Source organism: Spea bombifrons, chromosome 10, assembly GCF_027358695.1.
Source record: "Spea bombifrons isolate aSpeBom1 chromosome 10, aSpeBom1.2.pri, whole genome shotgun sequence".
Lineage (NCBI taxonomy): Eukaryota > Metazoa > Chordata > Amphibia > Anura > Pelobatidae > Spea > Spea bombifrons.
Genome location: NC_071096.1, coordinates 28,453,628 through 28,473,564, shown reverse-complemented (window position 1 = coordinate 28,473,564; position 19,937 = coordinate 28,453,628). Strand labels below are relative to the sequence as shown.

The 19,937-nt window shown below is 35.9% G+C and overlaps 1 protein-coding gene and 1 long non-coding RNA gene across 2 annotated transcripts; one reads left to right on the top strand and one right to left on the bottom strand.

Annotated features, from left to right (window-relative positions):
* Window positions 1–3,155: 3,155 nt before the first annotated feature.
* On the bottom strand, window positions 3,156–6,122 carry LOC128467480 (uncharacterized). Its single transcript, XR_008345729.1, has 3 exons — window positions 5,916–6,122; window positions 5,701–5,792; window positions 3,156–3,427 (listed from the first exon to the last, which is right to left on the bottom strand). It is a non-coding gene; the product is annotated as an uncharacterized LOC128467480 (long non-coding RNA).
* Window positions 6,123–7,439: 1,317 nt separating this feature from the next.
* Window positions 7,440–19,700, top strand: SALL1 (spalt like transcription factor 1). Its single transcript, XM_053449162.1, has 4 exons — window positions 7,440–7,657; window positions 11,606–11,698; window positions 13,903–17,300; window positions 18,648–19,700. Exons 1-4 carry the CDS (start codon window positions 7,585–7,587, stop codon window positions 19,086–19,088), a joined length of 4,005 nt encoding a protein of 1,334 aa, XP_053305137.1. The 5' UTR covers window positions 7,440–7,584; the 3' UTR covers window positions 19,089–19,700.
* The last annotated feature ends 237 nt before the right edge of the window (window positions 19,701–19,937 follow it).

The window sequence follows — 19,937 nt, the reverse complement described above, 5'->3', positions numbered from 1 at the left end:
ACTGGTAGTGTGGTGGGTAAGTGGAACAATCTGCCAGCAGAAGTGGTAGAGGCTAATATGGCGAGGAAATGTAAATATGAATAGAATATGCATATGCTTTTCCTGAATCGAAGAGGAGACCAAGGACTAATTAAGGATTCAGTCCCTCCATTAGTCGGAATGGGCAGACTAGATGGACCAAATGGTTCTTATCTGCCGACAAATTTCTGTTTCTATGTTAAGACCGCTATATGCATCAGTAAGACAATGCTATAAAATCTTTACATTCATGAATAAGACTATGTATATGTTTATGTTGCATAAAATAAAAGATACAAATTATTTGTTTTGCCTATTTTTGTTTGTATAAAGAATAGACAAAACGTTTTATGTAAATGAGTTGCTTTCTATAAAAACAGCGTAGAAAAAAAATAAAACGTGACTTTTTTTCTCAAAATATTCCCAGTCGTTCTGATTAATCAACAGTTCTATTTTTAATGATTGACCTCAATATTCAGAAGTAAATTTTTTTGCTATTCACACTCCAAGAGCTTGATTTTCTTCGTCCCCAAGTGGGGCTTTTTGGCTCGGTCTAACTGCTATGTTCTCCTTCTCCAAACAGCTGGGATTTTCAGTGTGAATTCCTCCTTCTGATTACTTAAAGTGTCTAGAATATCTTACCGCTTAATGAATCCATTTAGGAGAATAACACAGTGAGAATTGCTATTACCCAACACGAGAAAATATTACCTGTTTTACAAAGAAAAAAAAAAGGTTTATAGAAATCCGAACCATTCCTGCCACAGGTTTCAGTGACACATTAAGCCTTTGAAATGCTCTCGTAATAGCTCACGCCCATTTGTACATTATGTGAGGAATATAGAGCGGCATCCACGCGGAGTATTGTAGAGTGTTGCCATTGATTTGTTAAAAAATAAATTGGTACAGTTTTTTGTAATCTAAGAAAGTTTTACCTTATTCAAATGGTGGTAGATGAGCAGAGCGGCTTCCCAGCAGAGTTGGTAGAGGCTAACACGGTAAGGGAGTTTAAGCATGCATGGGATAGACATAGAGCTCCGAAATCTAAGACAAGACAAATTCTATGGTTTAGAAGCACAGCAGTGACAGACGTATCCTATGAAGGTATATATCTCCTACAGAATCCCGTTACAATAGAATGGACACACCGCGTGCCTTCTATAACCTTATACTTGTAAACAAAAATGTAATAATGCAAAAATACATTTAACCCCTAATCATCGGATACAAGAGGGACTTTTTATTGATCATTCAGCCTATTAAAAAACAGTTAATCCCTATAAGTCAATCGATTACAGATCTCATGACGCTAGGCCAAGATGCAGGCTGAGGGTCATGGGAATTGGTACGCCAGAGGTGGCATAGTAGCTTTACAATTACTGTAACTGTGCAGCGAACCCACCTTTAGTGCCTTCTGAAATTAAACTGATTTTGAGTTTATACCTTCATCTCAATATAACAAAATAGTTTTTGCTTTAAAATGCTTATTGACTTTGTCTTGTTTTTTTTTTTCTTCCTTTTTTCTATCAATCCAGCTGTTACAGCCAAGGTTTCTTGAACTATGCTAATCACATTTTTAGATTTTCACGGAATGTAGAATAATTTACATATTAAAGTGTAGATTGTTATTTTTCTTCTTTTCTGTGTTAAAAACAAACATAAAAAAAAAACAACTTAAAGTAACGGTTTGATGGATAGATCTTTTCTTGACTGCTATCTTCCATTTGTTTTCTGTTGAATTAAAAAAAAAAACAATAAGGAGAAATTGTTTTAGTGGTATAGCATATTTAAAGAGCCATTTCCACCACAAAAGGTCTTTTAGAACTAGTGTAGAACAATAGCAGAAAATACATAGTTACAACACAAATCCCCCAAAAAATAATAGGAATAGCAGAACAATTGTCGTCTGTCTCACTTAACTCTGGAGTAGAAAATAAAGCAAAGTATATGTCAATCAAACAGGAAATTTTGCTCAAGAAAAGCATTCGGTACTTGTCATCTAAACTAAAACTACCTTTTGTATGCTGATCCTACAGTAAACACAGTAACTAATGCATCCCCGCGGGGTCCCCTCCGGTTTGTGTACCGTAAATAGTGCACGCCTTTACAATATGTGTTATCCCATTCCAGTTTTATGCAGATTTCTGCAGGCGACACCTATCAATATTTAATTTCACGACATTAGAATTACTTATATTGTAATGCTGCCCCCCGGAATAAATTATCCCTTAGAATAACAAAGGTGGGACTTAAAAACGCTATTTGCATCCAATAACCAAAATGAAGACGTATTACGGATTTTGTGTGTATATAGGTATTTAGTATCTGTGTGTATATTTAGATTTTGATAATACATTTATATATATATATAAAATATATATATAAAATATATATAATATATATATATATATATATATATAAATATATAGATAGATAGATCTTAATTTATAAATATTAAGATCTGTGAGAAGACAAAAAAGTGACCGTTGATTTAGATTTTTTTAATTTTGCTCAAATTTCCCTACATAATTTAATCTTCACATTTTTTAATTCACTTTTCCTATCTACAATATTTTAATCTGATTGTGTCTCATAGAACCATCACAGAATAATACATTGTTTTCACTAAAAGAAAGGCAAATGAACATTGTCTTCGTTCTTCCAGTCTCAGTAGGTGTTTTTTTTATAAATAGGTGTATAAAATGCATAAACCACTTTTGTTATCTGTGTTATTATTAAGATTTTTTTCTACAATAAGCTTTTGATATTAATCAAGAACTACAACCTCTATCCTTTGACTATGTCACCATCGGAGCTGTAATAATACTGACAAATAAACATGCTAAATTATAGAGCGTACTACATATACATCATGCCGTTAGTCTTCCTTATGGATGTTCCACAGAAAAAAATACCATTTACTATATTTTATTATATTTCTGGAGCAGAGAGTAAATGCTGGAGATAAAATTGGAGGTTCCATGCCTTAAGGGCAACTCCTAGGTAATGTATTTCTATGTATATAAAAGGTTTCCAAAGATAATCAAACGTCACCAATAAATACGGCGTTACACAGAGCCTTAATGAAAGGCTGCAAAGAGAAGTCTTGATGAGTATTAGGAATGTTCTACCAGCATTCCCTTTCTATCCTTCATCTGATTGGCTCATGTGAAGGAAGTGATGTCATCAGATTGAAATTTACTGTAATACAGAGGCTCATTGGTTCATGAAATCATATGATGTATATATAGAAAAGAAGATCACCCTAAATTCACAGAATGAAAACAAAACTATGAAAGACTTGAGTGGACATGGGTCCGCTCGCTAAAGGATGGGTTCCAATAAGGCATTGTATGATTGTCCATTGGGCACGACCCAATGCCTGTTTAGCCCGATGGCCAATCCAGGCCTGGAAAAAATTCTGTAAGAGACAAAAATGATTCACATTAATTTGTTTTTGATATTAGAGCTTCTATTAATTTTATATCCACAGAAAATATTTTTCATATCTAAAGAATATGGAAAAATATGAGCTACGGATGATCATCTTTTCTGTATTATACAATCTCATTAACCAATTAACCTCTGTATTATAACTGTAATCTATAACTTTTATTACCCCATTATCTATACATTTAACAGAAAAGGTTAAAAAAAATAATTCCTGAAAATATTAATTTGACTTTGCATTGGACCAAATGTGCCTGTTTCCCCCCTTACCTGCTTGATATTGTTTTCTTAATCTGTACTTTGTTTCTTTTAAAAAAATAACAGTACAGAATGTATTACATTACCATTATACATCCACCAAAAAATAGTTATTTTAAAGACATTGTTTTTCAAGTCTGCAAATTCAGTTTTTCTCATGAAATACAATCTTAAAACAAGTATCTAATATATTAGGGTTTTTTATTATATTTTCTTTCCGTTTCAAGGCAGCAGTAAATCTTCTGATAATCATTTTGGAACTGTTATTCGGGAAACCTAAATGGACAATCAATGTTTTGAGAATGGCCACGAAATACCAAATGAAATCAAACGTGCACTGATTCCTTCACCAGTTTGGTTTTGTTTTTAAGGTTTTGCCTTGAGCCACCCCATATTACTTATGATTCAATTATGTGCGTTTGTTTGACCTCTGATCAATTATCTGCTGTCAGGAATAACGGAGAAGGATTACATTTTGGTCTTCTATTCTTGCTATTGATTATCTGGAAGCCCATCTAAAATAAGGAGTTGAGCTGCTCCTTTTGTCCAGAAAAGTGTGGTTAGCAGAACATATAACGTGATGTAGTAAATATGGTGAATAAACTAGTATTTAATAATTGCAAATGTACTAAATATATTATACTCAATAATATATATATATATATATATATATATATATATATACACACAATAGTTGTAATATTCTAATTGCTGCTGTATGTGTATAAGATGTACAAATAATTTATTTTAATGTGGAGAAGGTAGGTATGTGGGCTTTAATTATCGAGCAAAGATCAAGTCTTCTTGTTTTTCCTAATAAAATGCAGTTTATAAAGTTAAAACCCTCAGTATATGCAAAAGCCTTTTCAACACTTAAATATCAAATGATCTATTCCAGTTTTTAGGTCTCTTTCTTTTCTCACTTGAAAGTTAGTTGGGGGGGGAAACAGATGTTGTGTAGTAATTATGAACTATTCCCTATGATAAGGTGTGATACAGGAACACATTTTACACCAGAGATTTATCCTGGGTGAAATATTTGCTCTGTTGTGCACTCTCTATAAGTAAACCCTTTGCTATCTTAAAGGCCCGTGAGACTCCACTTAACCCCTTAAGCACCAGAAGGCCAAATAATGCTGTCACTCAAATGAGTTTGCAATGTGTTAAATTCCAGATCACACAAAAGCTTCCTTAGGGTCTAATTTAACACGGTTTGGCTGTTTTACCCCTTTCAGACTTACAATCATTGTTTAGAGCATTTCATGTCAGCTGTACATATTTCTTTTTCCACAAATGTAATTGAAAGGCATTGAAATACTACTGAAATGTAACGAATAACTCTGCAGTGTATGATCCAGTACTTTACTACGGTTGGAATCAAGGTACGAAAGTGAAAGAAAAGAAACTTAAATTAAGATTTAGAGATATTTAAATTCAGAGACAGGCTATTATATGTAATTGATGTATTTCCATCAACCATAATAATGACCTATTCTGTCTCTGCACCCTCCTCCTTAATCCCCTTCCCCATTAAAAGCACATAAAACTTTCCGCAGTACAAGTATTAAAAAGACATACAAGGGCGCATAGAAAAAAGAAAGATAAATATCAATATGTGTTTTGGACAGGGACATATATGCATATAGAAAATGTGAAAATGTATATGTGTGTATGTATTTATAAATTAAATTAAATGTCTTTTTAGTATGCCTATATATATAGTGTGTGTTTATGTATCACATTATATAGAACTGAATCTAGCTCTGTAGAACATGGTGGCACTATATAAATCCATAAATAATAATATATGTGTGTCTCTTATTGTTCTATACTCTGTATTTTGTTACATAGTAAGATACACACATATACAGAGAGCAACAGCATGCAATGTAGGTTTCTCAACTCTATAAATCAATCTCTGCCAAAGGATGTGTTTAAATATTCAGTGAAAAATAATGACTTGTTCTGTGTCACCTATAGAAAAAAATATTGTGTCCATCCTTCAAACTCAGCCCCCAACTGAGCCTCCTCTTTCTGGAAGCGGCACACACAATTCAATCCTCATCCTGAAAAAAAATAGGAAATATATATGGGATATGTGTTAAGACTATTAATGTCATTTCCAAAATAAATGTTCTTTTAAAGAAGAAATGACAAGTACATATTTATAAAGAAAAAAAAATACATACCAGATTATTGATTCAAATAAGAAAAAAAAACTGTCATTATAAAATCCAACCACAGACATTACTCTGTTGCTATCAATTTATTTAAAAATCAAGTTGGGATGGAATGCTAAAAAAAAATCAAAAGGAATGCAGAATAAGAAGCACATTGCATAAGAAAAATAGATTGTGACAGTAACAGTACAGCTGTGGTGTCTTAATCAGTCATTTTAGACAAGATCCTGGAGGTGTTAAGGTCAGGTCTGTGCATCATATGGATTGCTGGGAGTGATGGGAGTCCTGTGATATTTAAGGAGACTGGTGTAGAAACAGAGAAAGTAAGCTGTGATGCAGGCTTCCAAGGTGATCAGATCAGCTTCTTCCAGGACCTGCTGTCCCCAATCCCCTGTTCTCTGTTTAGCCAGAAGCAGCCTAAGGGTTGACTTCTCAGACAATTCATAAGCCCCGCCCAGTCCTGTATACTCTACAGCGAGCGACGAATTGACGGACAGTCGCCGCTACCAATCGCGTTCTGGTGGGCGGGACGGATTCTTTGCTCCTCAACTTCAGAACTTTTTAAGACTCCGGAGTTGTTGCGATTTCGTTGCGAGTGACATGGAAAGCGAATCGTACACGGGGAGGGCGGAGGACTGCATAGCACACAATCCACAGTGCCTTTAAATGTGTGATGGCACATTAACTCATCAGGCGCATGTGCATATGCTATTGTCACGCAGCTGCTTTATTGTTACACAGTTACAAGTAATAACAATAAACAAAAAAGATTCATTACGGTTTTTGTTATGAATATTAAAATCGTGGCTTTTCTCAGTCATACGAAATGTATCAAATAACATGTACATAAACATGCTGCGCGTATATTTACAATAATATATTTAGAATATATATATATATAATATTCAGATTGGTAACTTTAACGTTTGATGCGTACTGAGCGAGTTATTAGCAGGATCGCATGAGCTCAGCTGGGTAATTATAGGATCATATTCCCTATATCATTCATATATGTATAAGCAGCACTCTGTATGTATATGTGATATAGGGTCTATAGAGTAGGGACAATATAGAAGGCAGTTTATAGGTCCATACTGTAAGCAGTCTGTGCAGGGAGAGGCGTGCAGAGAGATGTGGCTGTGGGGTAGTTTGGGGCAGGGTGTATATGGGACATCTTACAAGTTGCGCAGGGATCGTTGTAGTGAGATGCCTGGCCCGCAGAGCTAACAATCTAACAGCTCTCGCTAAACCTTCGCCGGAGCAGACATAGCCCCAACACATTCCTATAGTTACAGCGATGGCTGGTTGTTGCTAAGAGGGTTAACATTGTATCCAAACACAAGCCCCTGCCCTCCTCCCTCCCTTCCTATAAGCCGGCCCCCTTATCATTGGGTGGCAGCTGAGAGAGACAGGGGCCTCCAGCGAATCACAGGCTCATTGATTAGGGCGAGTTGGTTTGAATAGAGCTGGCCATGTGCCAGCCCCCCACCACCACCACAAGCACCACTCCCCCCTCTCCATCACTAACCCCAGCTCCTATGATTAATCGCAATGCATTATTGATCATCATAATTATGGCAGGACACATGCGCGCTGGCTGGGGCTCCCTGCCCGGAATTGGGAGCACATTTTGGGAGTAAATTATTTGTCTTCTGCCCCAGCTGATGTGTGAGCCAGCATGTCTCGGAGGAAGCAGGCAAAACCCCAGCATTTCCAATCCGACCCCGGTCTGGCCTTGCCTGAGAGTCATGGTAAGTGGGATACTTTCCTCCTGCCCTTGATCAACAGATCCCCCTATTAATGCCTCACTTCCCACTGTTACCCACATACTCCCTTTTTATTTTACAACTCCAGCTACTGATAACCCCAATCAAACCACTTGGAAATAGACTTGCTTCAATCAGCCCCCTTTTATAGGTTAATCTTAATATCGTTTAATCTGCAGGTTTCTCCTATATCCCCTCCAAATATATTTCCATCTCTTTTTCTTTTAAAACCAAATAATCTAACCCTTTCCCCAACCTGCTGCCACTACCTCGGTCCTGCAAGATCGCAGGGGTAAATTCAAGGGGTATGTAACGCTGTTTAACTGAGTACCTGTATTTCACAAGACTTCTTTGATACTTTCTCTGGGTTCTGTAACAAGGGGTTATATACAGGTTACAGGTACAACTCCTTATAAAAAAAAGTTTGGACTCTGTTAATCTCGGCAGATCTGTCATGCAGGATCTGGGTTGCTTTGTGATAGATTCGTATTATTTGCAGCAAACAGTTCTGTGTGTATTTATGTGCAAACACCGTGTTTCCCCTTTAAGGCAACCGGTCGCCAGGGATCTGTGTTTACATTGTTCAAGATTACTTAATTCCCTACTTTTTCCCCCTAAAATCTAAATTAAATGTATAAAAAAGGGGGATCTGTGTGCACTTTCGGTGTTACCGATCAGGATATGTACCGGTTTCTTTTTTCCAAACCCATCCTGTTTACCTTGATCTGATCTGTACAAAGATAATGTTGTTGCAATTTTTGTTACAAACACCCATGTTTAGCAATATTAGGTTGATAGTTTTGTAGTTCGATTGTTCTATGATTTGTGTTGATTATTTAGCCAGATATTACAAAGGCAAATAGTTTTTGTTTTTGTTTCACTGAAAGTGCTTTAGTAGAAGGGGGTGATCGTTTAATCCCAGGGATTTGGAAGCCAGAACTCTGCATTATCTGCCTGAATGCAGATCTGAATTGGAGTTTTGGTCACTCGTACTGTATTTTGGATCTACTTCTAAACTGTACCTAGTCCTGATATGTTAAAACAAAATCTCTTTTGGTGTCTAATCTTGATTGTGTGACCACTGCTGCTCCTTTACTCTGGATTCCCTTTGAAAAGTGATTTGTTCCCTTTTGCTAAACATGCTACTGGAATAGGAGGCTGCCCACCACCTCCTATTGAAAAAACCCTGCAACATTTAGGGTCAGATCTCCTAGGCTATTCACTAACAACAATGAGCGCCACATGGGGGTTAAAAAAAACTCTTGGGATATATCTCTTCCTGAGTTTACTATAATTTAGGGCCACATCTTTTAAATCTTGTTGCTCTTTTTCTTCAGGAGTTAAAGAAGCCTAATTGTTTTGTAGGGCACTGCTTTTCTTTTATTTTCCCAAATCGAGGAGTTTTAACGCTTTTTCTCCTGGTGTAAATCTGATCTCCCTCCAAATAACTGGGTTATTAGAAACTGTATGCTTCCCTTCCACCAAAATTGACTCATCCAAAAAAAAAAAGGAAAGAAGGCTAGAAGTCACCACTTGATAATTTTGTTTCTCAGCCAGCTAAAAGATTAACCTACTTGCCAGCTAAGGTTAGGTTATTTATTAAACTGACTACCCTTTTTTAAGTGAAGACCTGAAAGTAAATGCATTCATTGTTTATTTTTAGCTTGCATTTGTAAGCCTTAATTTCCCCACCAATATTATATTTATTTTTTATTCTCGATTAAGAGCAACTTTTCTTAAAATTTTTCTCTAATTCCCTAAATAGTTCCCATTCCGAAGAAGCCTTCTATAATATATATATATATATATAATCTCTATTACATCTATTTTTTTCTAGAAAATTTAGTATTCGTCTCCTAAGAAATATACTATATCTGTAACCTAATTGCGAACTGATTCATATTAAGGTTGGTTTTGCCACCTGTTTAAAACGTTTCTTATTAATTTAATTAGCTTTAGATGATCTGGTTGTTTTAAAATATAGTCTCCTTAGAAACGTTCAAGGCTCAGAAAAAAAGCCACATCAAAGATCCACTTTTTTGTCTTTTTATCTTAATAAAGATCTAGGCATTTGCAACATAATTACTGTGTTTTGTTGAAGGTTAAATACAGAGACTTTGGGCTGTCTTTAAATTTACTGCATTTTCTGCTGGTTTTTATTTTTTTGTTGCACTTGTTTTTGAATATTAAAAATAACTAGCCCTCTAGATGGGAAAAGTTTTATTTTCTTTAAAAATAAATTAACCAGAAGAACTGGTTAACGTTAGTACTTCTAAATCTTGTAACTTTTTTTTTGTTTAAATCATGCTGAATAATTCTCGAGCAAACAGCCTTCAGGACATGTTTTGTAATATAAAGGATTATCTTGTTGTAATAATATTAGTATTAGTAATACCAAAGAACATAACAATTATTTGGGACATATGGGCACTTAAGATTAACACGCTAAATGCTTAATTTAAAGCTATTTAATATACAAAAGTCAAATTAGTTATTTAGGTTATATCCTATGACCTTAAACTGACAGATTTTTATTTTGTAGTTTAGTCAAATGAATGAAACGCATATAACTTTATAATCTTTATCTGAATGTAATTTTCAATTCCACATTTTTAGAGTTAACTAAATTAAATGTATAAAATTATCCTTTTGTTTTTCTTTGTTAAATAATCTATGCGATCAACAAGTTTATTGTAAGTGTCCAGTGATACATTTGCAAATTTTATCTCCAGTCACATTAATGATGAATATTATATTTAAATTTCATGGCTATACAGCTTTAAACAATATTCGCAAAATTAACATAAGGAAAACTTTAAAATTCGCGTAAATCTTGACTATATTTTTAATCCCGATTTAAAAAAAAAAAATAATAATAATTGTGTAAATGATGTTTAACAACCCGACTTTTACACTTTTTTTTTTCTTACAAACTCTAAATCTGCCTCTTTAAATATTTTCATTTTTATTTCCCTTTTTTCACAGAAAACTGTCTTGAAATGCTTAGATTTATTACATCTTTAAATTCCTTTTGTTCCATTATTCTTTGTCCAGAACAATCATCCCAAACTATTTTGTTTGTTGTTGTTTTACTTGAAGCTTCACCGGGACATTTAAGCAGTCTTTAGAAAGTTGGATTATATCTTTAGATCAGGGGGTAATTACAAATCGTACTTACAATTTATACTTACTCCTTAGGATGAGTCTTGATGTGTATTAGTCTAAGAGTTGTGCTTTCTTAACCCCGGTGCCCTCATCTTTTGAAAAGGTGACAAAGTTCAGGCTCCCAATATGTTTTTCTGATTCTCTCTCACTGACCCCAAATCCCGTTCTCCTGATCTTTCTTAGCAGGGAGTTACACCTTATCAGCACCTCTTGCCAACTAACCCCAATCCCCTTTCCTCAAACCCACATGGATTGACAAGTGTTTCCAATGGAGCTGGTGTTCTCCAAAACAACTGGGATTTGGTTTCTTGTCTGAATGCCAATATTTACGTAGCTAAAGTGGAGATGTAGCCTCAAGGAGCCTTTCCTCTTAGTGTGACACTGCAATTGTCATATACGTTTTTGCCTATTTCAAACCATTGCATCTGGACCCCACCTAGTGTTCACTATTATAAAAGGAGAATATAACTTTGCTGTTAAACTGTTTGATATTTGAAGTCAGCCTAGATTAATCAGTTTGTGTGTGAAGAGGGAAAAAAAAAAATAAATAAAAAAAAAATATATATATATATATATATATATATATATATATATATATTCTTCTGTTCCTATCAAGTGTATATTTATCCTCACTTCAAAAATGTAGCTAAATTTTTACATGCAATATTGTTATAAATAATTGTAGGCATGGTTGACAAACCCTCAATTGTAGGATTGATTAATAAAAATCTTCATATGTTTACAGTATTTATATTATTTTGATTGTAGGTACACTGGACCTGTTACAGTTGAGGATCAGCAAAGAATCTTTAGAAATGAAGGCTGAACCAGAAGAAATGAAATTTAAGTTTAATATTGAAAGTAGGTATCTTTTTTTTTGTTTTTAGCTTTATATATGTTGTGAGACTATATATTAATCCTGGCTGGGGAAGGGTTAATTCAGATTAACCCTTCATCTGTATATCACAAGAAATCATTACCTCTGCTTGTTACATACATTTCAACAACATCAGGGGACTTGTGGTTTCTGATGCCAAAAAAAAAATGTTATTTTATATTTGTGGTAGTTCTACCAGTACTATTCTGGTACTTTTATAAGCTCTCTCTCTCTGGCCCAAACACTACTATTTTTGGGGAAACATAACACAATTGAAAGACAAATCTTTTACCCCCTCTGCTATTTAGCTTCAAATCTGCTATTATTTGCCTAAGCACAGCTGACCAAGCAAAACTGTGTTTTAAAGTGGCATTATGTTTTGATAAATGTGATCTGGTTGAAAAGTATTTTCCACTGAATGTAGAGCTTAAATGAACATGCTGACATAATAGTTTTAATGCATTTTGCTCAAAATGTGTGCACAAACAGAATGGCTTTTTGTTCCTTCATAATTGGCTGTAAAAGTAGATGGGGACATTACCATTACATATGGAAATGTGCAACATTTCTGTTGAATATATTAGAAAGCGATTTTCCATGGGAGAACATCTAAAATGCATACATTTACTCGTCGAAACATCACAGCCGCCCTGCTATTTTGTTTAAATTCTGGGTGAAATAAAAATGAACGTAAGATCATACATTTAATGTTAATGAATGACGACTGTTACTTTTAATATAGAACTTTTCTCAGTACTAAAATTATGAAATTAGCAAGTTAAGAATAAACAGAAAGCTATATTTTTTTAAAAAAAAAGTTTATTCTTTTAACACAGAAGCATAAGAGAATCCGCACACTAGTGCACTAAGCTATGTGCTTTGCACACTTAAATACCACTATGAAATAGCTATATCAGTAACATGCAATTTAAACTTAAAGTAATGCAAGATAGATAGATACAATTTATATATATATATATATATATATATATATATATATATATATATATATATATATATATATATATATATATATAACCTATTTTCAGATGTCCAAAAAAGTTAAGTCTAATTATTCTGTATAGTTGAGCACTCATTAAGGTTTTTTTTCTTTTCTTTTACTCATTCTGTGTGAATTTAAGGCTGCTGGGAAAAAATATCAGTTTTTTTTCTCTAAACCCTTGCCTTTTTTCCCCTGCCCTCTTGTTCTTGGCAAGTTTGAATGGGGTGTCATGGAAACACCCCATTTATGTGATTTTTTTAGAATTGCAGTAAAACACGCAGGGGGTAATCTCTGAATTCAACAGTTTTTTTTCACCGCCTTATAAGATAACCACACACCATTTTGAACAACAGAAGTTTGTCTTCACGCTGTGTGAACAATAGGAAACCATCCTGTTTTCAATAGGATCAGTTAGTTTTGGAGGAAGAATTGTATGTTTAATGTGGCCAGGGGTGTGATAACACACTCGTGAGCAACTAGCGAGATCAGACGGCTCCTCTTGTTAAATAATAGCACCTAACTTTTCACAAGGTGTTAATAAATTATTATTATTCATATATTATTAAAGAACATTCCTAGTTCTTTACATTTCTCTAAGTTTTTAATGTTACAGATTGTGCGCTTTGTTTTATAGATGTAGTTGTATAGTGTAGTTTGTGCTAAAATAAAAATGACTAACATCTGTGGTATCTTCACATTTTTGGTATACTGTAGGATACTAAAACGGAAAGACACTTTTTATAAAATTAGCAACATAAAAGTTTATAATAGACCTGTAGAAAGACCTTTAACCACTATATTTAAAGCCTGTTTTTTAATAAAACAATATATTATAAACAGGTTTTTATATATATATATATTTTTAACTTGTCAGCACTGAATGATTGGGGCCTAAATGACTTCAAAAAAAAACAGCGCAAACTGTCAGGTGTTTTTCAGACTATACATGAACAGGGTTGACAGGATCTAGAATGTTTTGAGTCCTTTTTAAATTGTTTATCTGCGGACAACTAGACAATAACAAAAAAAAACACAAAATCAATATTTGCAATGGAATTTCATTATCTCCTGTTCATATTATCTTATACTGATTCAGTATTTGAAAGATACTATTATATATGGCACCAATGCTGGTTGTAGCTTTTTTTTTTCTTAATTTTAATTCTCAACTTCTTGACATTTTAGGAGCCACAGAGAGGGGTCAAATTCATCGGACACCCAAGAGCAAGGACGCTCATGTCTGTAGCAGATGTTGTGCTGAGTTCTTTGAATTATCAGATTTGTTGCAACACAAGAAGAACTGCACTAAAAATCAATTGGTTCTAATTGTGAATGAAAATCCACCACCTCCCACTGAAGCCACCTCTACAAGTCCTCTCTCAGATAATCCTGATGAGCACATGAATGACATGGTTAATAACGCAGATGAAGCAGACTGCAGTGACCTTTCAGAGCATGACAAGCCTGACAAAGAAAACTCTATGGAGGTGGAGCTCTCAGGAACTAGCAGTAGCGGCAGGGGTTCCAACAAAGTGGACGATGATGTGTCAAGCAGTAATAATTCCACAGTGGGTACCTCAGCTATCACAACCTCACTACCTCAAGTAAGGGATCTGACAACCTTGGGGAACTTTTCTGTTATAAACAGCAACGTCATCATTGAGAACCTTCAGAGTACTAGGGTGGCAGTAGCTCAGTTTTCCCAGGAAGCCAAAACTAAAGGGACAACAAACAATAAAATGGCGGTACCTGCACTAATGGAACAGCTTCTGGCATTACAGCAGCAGCAGATACACCAGTTGCATTTAATTGAGCAAATTCGTCACCAAATATTACTGTTGGCTTCGCAGGGTGCAGAAATGCCTGCATCTACGAGTGGTCCTCAAGCATCACTGAGGGTGTCTGCCACTCCATTAGCCACACTAAGTACCCATTTGTCCCAGCAGTTGGCTGCAGCAGCTGGCTTAGCACAAAATCTCGCTAGCCAATCAGCCAGCATTAGTGGTATGAAGCAACTACCCCCATTACAGCTACCTCAGAGCAGCCCCAGTAACACGGTTCCATCCAACACTAATTCTTCTCCCAATATGAACTCAATGGTGGCAGCAGTTACCCCACCCTCCTCTGAGGGAGTCCCTTCAAGCACTGGTGGTTCACAGCTCAATAACCCACCAGCACCTGTAACATCTTCACCAGCTTTTGCAATAAGTAGTTTATTGAGTTCAGCATCCAATCCACTACTACCTCAGCCTACCACAAATACCACCCTCTTCCCAACCACATTGCCCAACATAGGAACAACAGGCGACGATTTAAACTCCCTTAGGAAAGGGAAGCCACCAAGTGTGACGAGTTTTGAGGCCAAGAGTTCATCTGATGAGGCTTTTTTCAAACACAAATGTAGGTTCTGTGCTAAGGTCTTTGGTAGCGACAGTGCCTTGCAAATCCATCTTCGTTCTCACACTGGTGAGAGACCATTTAAATGCAACATTTGTGGAAACCGGTTCTCCACTAAAGGGAATCTAAAAGTCCACTTCCAACGTCACAAAGAGAAATATCCTCATATTCAAATGAATCCGTACCCTGTGCCGGAGCATTTAGACAACATACCAACAAGTACAGGAATTCCGTATGGGATGTCCATTCCACCTGAGAAGCCAGTGACCAACTGGTTGGACACCAAGCCAGTTTTACCAACAATGGCAACATCTGTGGGTATGCCTCTCCCACCGACTATTCCAAACCTGACACCGTTTATAAAGACTGAGGAAAACCAGTCCATTTCGATTATTCCACCTACCGCTAGCCCCTCTAGTTCAGTGAAAAGTGACACACCAGCTACAGAGCCACTGCTAAAAAAAAATAGCAGTCTTCCAGATGAGGCTGAGGCGAGTGAATTAACAAGTTTTGAAGACAGAGGTGAAGAAAATTCCCAAAATTCAAACAACTTCCCACATTTTAGTAGTTCTGTCTGCTCACCTACAACCGATGCAGGTCCAACCAACACCACTGCTTTCCCAAGTCCTCTCTTGCCTCTGATGTCAGAACAATTTAAAGCAAAATTTCCATTTGGAGGACTTTTGGATGCAGCACCTGCATCCGAGACTTCAAAGCTTCAGCAACTTGTAGAAAACATTGACAAAAAATCAAGTGATCCAAATGAGTGTGTTATTTGTCACAGGATTTTAAGTTGCCAGAGCGCCCTAAAAATGCACTATCGGACGCATACTGGGGAAAGACCATTTAAATGTAAAGTTTGTGGCCGTGCATTCACAACAAAAGGAAACCTGAAGACCCATTACAGCGTCCACCGTGCTATGCCACCACTCAGAGTCCAACATTCATGTCCCATCTGTCAGAAGAAATTTACAAATGCTGTTGTACTGCAGCAACACATTAGAATGCATATGGGAGGCCAAATCCCAAATACTCCTGTTGCTGAAAACTATCCAGACTCCATAGAATCTGATACAGGGTCCTTTGATGAGAAGACAATTGATGATCTAGATAACTTCTCAGATGAAAACATGGAAGATTGTCCTGATAGCAGTGTCCCTGACACACCTAAATCTTTAGATGCATCTCGCGATAGCCTGTCTTCCTCTCCATTACCCCCTGAGATTTCTAGTATTGCTGCATTAGAGAATCAAATGAAAATGATCAATGCTGGTCTTGTTGAGCAGCTCCAAGCTAGCTTGAAGTCTACCGAAAATGGCTCTGTGGAAGGTGATGGTATGACTAATGACTCCTTCTCTCTTGGTGGAGATATGGAAAGCCAGAGTGCTGGAAGTCCAGCTGCCTCAGAGTCTACTTATTCCATGCAAGCTTTCTCCCCTTCTAACAGCACAAACGACTGTCTGAAGTCTCCAAACATGGAGGAAAAGCAACATAGAGCTTTGCCACCTGAACTTCCCAATGGAATGTCACCTACACCAGCCAATGGAGGTGCTTTGGACTTGACTTCCACTAACACAGACAAACTGGTCAAAGAAGAACCTTTGGGCATGCTATTTCCATTCAGAGAGCGAAGTAAATTTAAGAATACTATATGTGATATCTGTGGCAAAACATTTGCATGTCAGAGTGCCTTGGACATTCATTACAGAAGCCATACCAAAGAAAGACCATTTATTTGCACAGTCTGCAATCGTGGCTTTTCCACCAAGGGTAATTTGAAGCAGCATATGCTGACGCACCAGATGCGGGATCTACCATCACAGCTCTTCGAACCTAGCCCTAATTTGTCCAACAACACCAACTCAACTGTTCCCCAACCACCTAATCCACTGTCAACCATGATAAAGACTGAGTTTAATGGTTTCATGCATGGCTCTCCTCAGGACAATAAAGAATTGACACAAAGTATAATTTCTTCAGGACCTCTGTCAGCTTCTTCAGCCACTTCCCCAGTTCTCCTCCAAAGCTTGGCCAGAAGGACTCCCAAGCAACATTACTGCAATGCATGTGGGAAATCCTTCTCTTCTTCCAGTGCTTTACAAATCCATGAGAGGACCCACACTGGCGAAAAACCATTTGCCTGCACTATATGTGGAAGAGCGTTTACAACAAAAGGCAACCTTAAGGTAGGTTTTATTATTTTAAAACTAAATTGTATCACCTGGCACAACAGTAGAACTCCACTGGCTGGTTTATATAAATGGCATGGTGCACATCTGTTTTATGAAGCCTCCGTCTCTACTTAGAGCTTTACAGCCATTATTCCCGCCAGCTAGAGTCGGCTATGTCATGTATTTTCTCTAAAAAATGTGTGCCGCTCACCAACCTGGTTAGTACTTTGCCTTAGTCTTTTTAGATTGTGATGCGAGCTGCGTGTTGCCATAGGATTCAAGTGATCCTCAAAGCTCATTGTAGATTTAACAAAAAGGACCACAGTTATTCAATTCATATAGTGTTGCTGTTTTTGTGATTACCAGAACTCAGAATCGAGTTTAGCGTTCAAATATCACAATCTCTGAAACAGAAACTTGTGATGTGGCACATAGCAACCCCCTTAAATGTGACTTCATTAAGTGCCTTTTTTTTGTCCCCCTTTTATGGTTCTGTATTTGCTCTGAGCTATATTGAATGTATTTCATTGCCCTCTTCAAACATAATAATCTTTTTGGAATCAAGAATTATATATGTATCTTTTTTTCTTTTATTTCTTCAATATTAATTGACTTATGTAGGTGATTAACTGTTATAGTTACAGGTTTCCCCATTTAACTCATACTTAATCACAGCCAAATCTTGTGTGGTGTCATGTTGGAACAGAAAACTGATTACATTAAAAGTAATATAATTTACACTACTGTTTTTAAACTATTTAGTAAAAAAAAATAATTATATATATATATATATATATATATATATATATATATATAATTGTTTTTTATTTTTATTATTATTTTTTTTTTCTTTCTACTAGCATTTTTGTAAGTTATCCAGATATGGAAACTTTTTTTCTTTGCATTTGTTTTTCTTTATCTTTTAAAAGCTTAAGTGTTTAACTAAGATACCCTCTATTCATCCTAAGCATCCTTAAACGGTAGCTGAGCAAAATATGTAGGAACAGTGTTGACAGAGAATCTCACCAGCAGTCTCTGTAAGGAACGTTGAGATGAATGATTCACCTATCTCATCTACTAGCCATTATGATGATTATTAATAATAATAAACATCACTTCTTATATATTTTTCAATATAATTAAACAAAGGACCCCACTACAGTTTTATTTACTATTATGTTCTGTCTTTGTGTCTTAGGACACTTTAGAGTGATAAGCAAGTACCCATGTACAACAGCATATATACCGTATAAGTTTGCAAGCATTAGACATGTATAATATATGAAACAAGTTGCATGCATACGTCTGATTATGGTGGTTATCAGATTTAGTAAATTTTGTCTTTGGTGTGTTTGCATTTAGGTGCACATGGGAACTCATATGTGGAACAGTACACCTGCAAGGAGAGGACGGAGGCTTTCGGTAGATGGACCCATGACGTTTCTAGGAGGGAACCCAGTAAAATTCCCAGACATATTCCAGAAGGATTTGGTTGCACGTACTGGCAGTGGAGATCCATCCAGTTTCTGGAACCAGTATGCAGCAGCTTTGTCCAATGGTTTGGCCATGAAGACCAACGAAATCTCTGTCATTCAGAATGGTGGCATTACTCCAATGACTGGAAGCTTGGGAAATGGTGGGAGCTCACCAATCAGTGGCTTGACTGGAAGCCTTGAAAAACTCCAGAACTCTGAACCAAATGCACCTCTAGCTGGTCTGGAGAAATTGGCAAGCAGTGAAAATGGGACATCTTTCAGATTTATGCGTTTTGTGGAGGACAGTAAAGAAATTGCCACAAACTAGCTTATATCTTCTGCGAACATTTGACGATCTGGAGATCCTTTAATTTTTTATTTTTGTGAACTGCACCATTAAGGCTTTTTTTTTTCTTTAACCATGTTTGAATTCTAGAGTTTTAAGTGCGTGTATTTATTAGTGATAACGTTAGCTTTGCATACAAAATGCAAGCGTTTAACTTTGGTCTGTGTATTTTCAACTAAATACTAATAGACTAGAGTTGTTGTAAACATGCTGTAACATTTATGGCAATTTGCAAGTCTTGGTAGTTGATCCTTGGCATTAACTTATTTTATATATTCTAGTTTAATGTGGTCCCTGGTGTTAAGGCATAACGTAATATGGGACATGGACTTTGGTGATAAATGGATGCACATTTTAAGGGAATTTTTTTGTTCATTCATAAATAACTGTTGATGGGGCTTGAAGACAAATTTCAGGACTGTATGGTGCAACCTCTAACTGGCTTGTGTTATATATATTTTTTTCATGTTCTCAAGATTCAAAGACTTACATTTTCCTTTGTTTTCAGTAGTTTTCTGCTTTTTTATATGTCTTCTTAATGTATAGATTTGTGTACAGTGATGAGCAGGAAGACTATTGAAGAAAATTTTTTTTTTTTTTTTTTCTTCCTAATTATAAATACTTATTTTTTTTTTCTTCCTAAATATATATACTTTTTTTTTTTTTTTTTTTTTTTTTTTTTTTTTTTACGGTAGTTGCAACTGACAAATTAAATTTTCCCCTCTTTGCCTTGTAGGTACACTACCATTCAAACGTTTGGGGTCACTTGGCTGGGAAAACCAGGAAATTCCTTACTCTGCTAACATAATTGTAAAAGGGTTTTCGAACGTT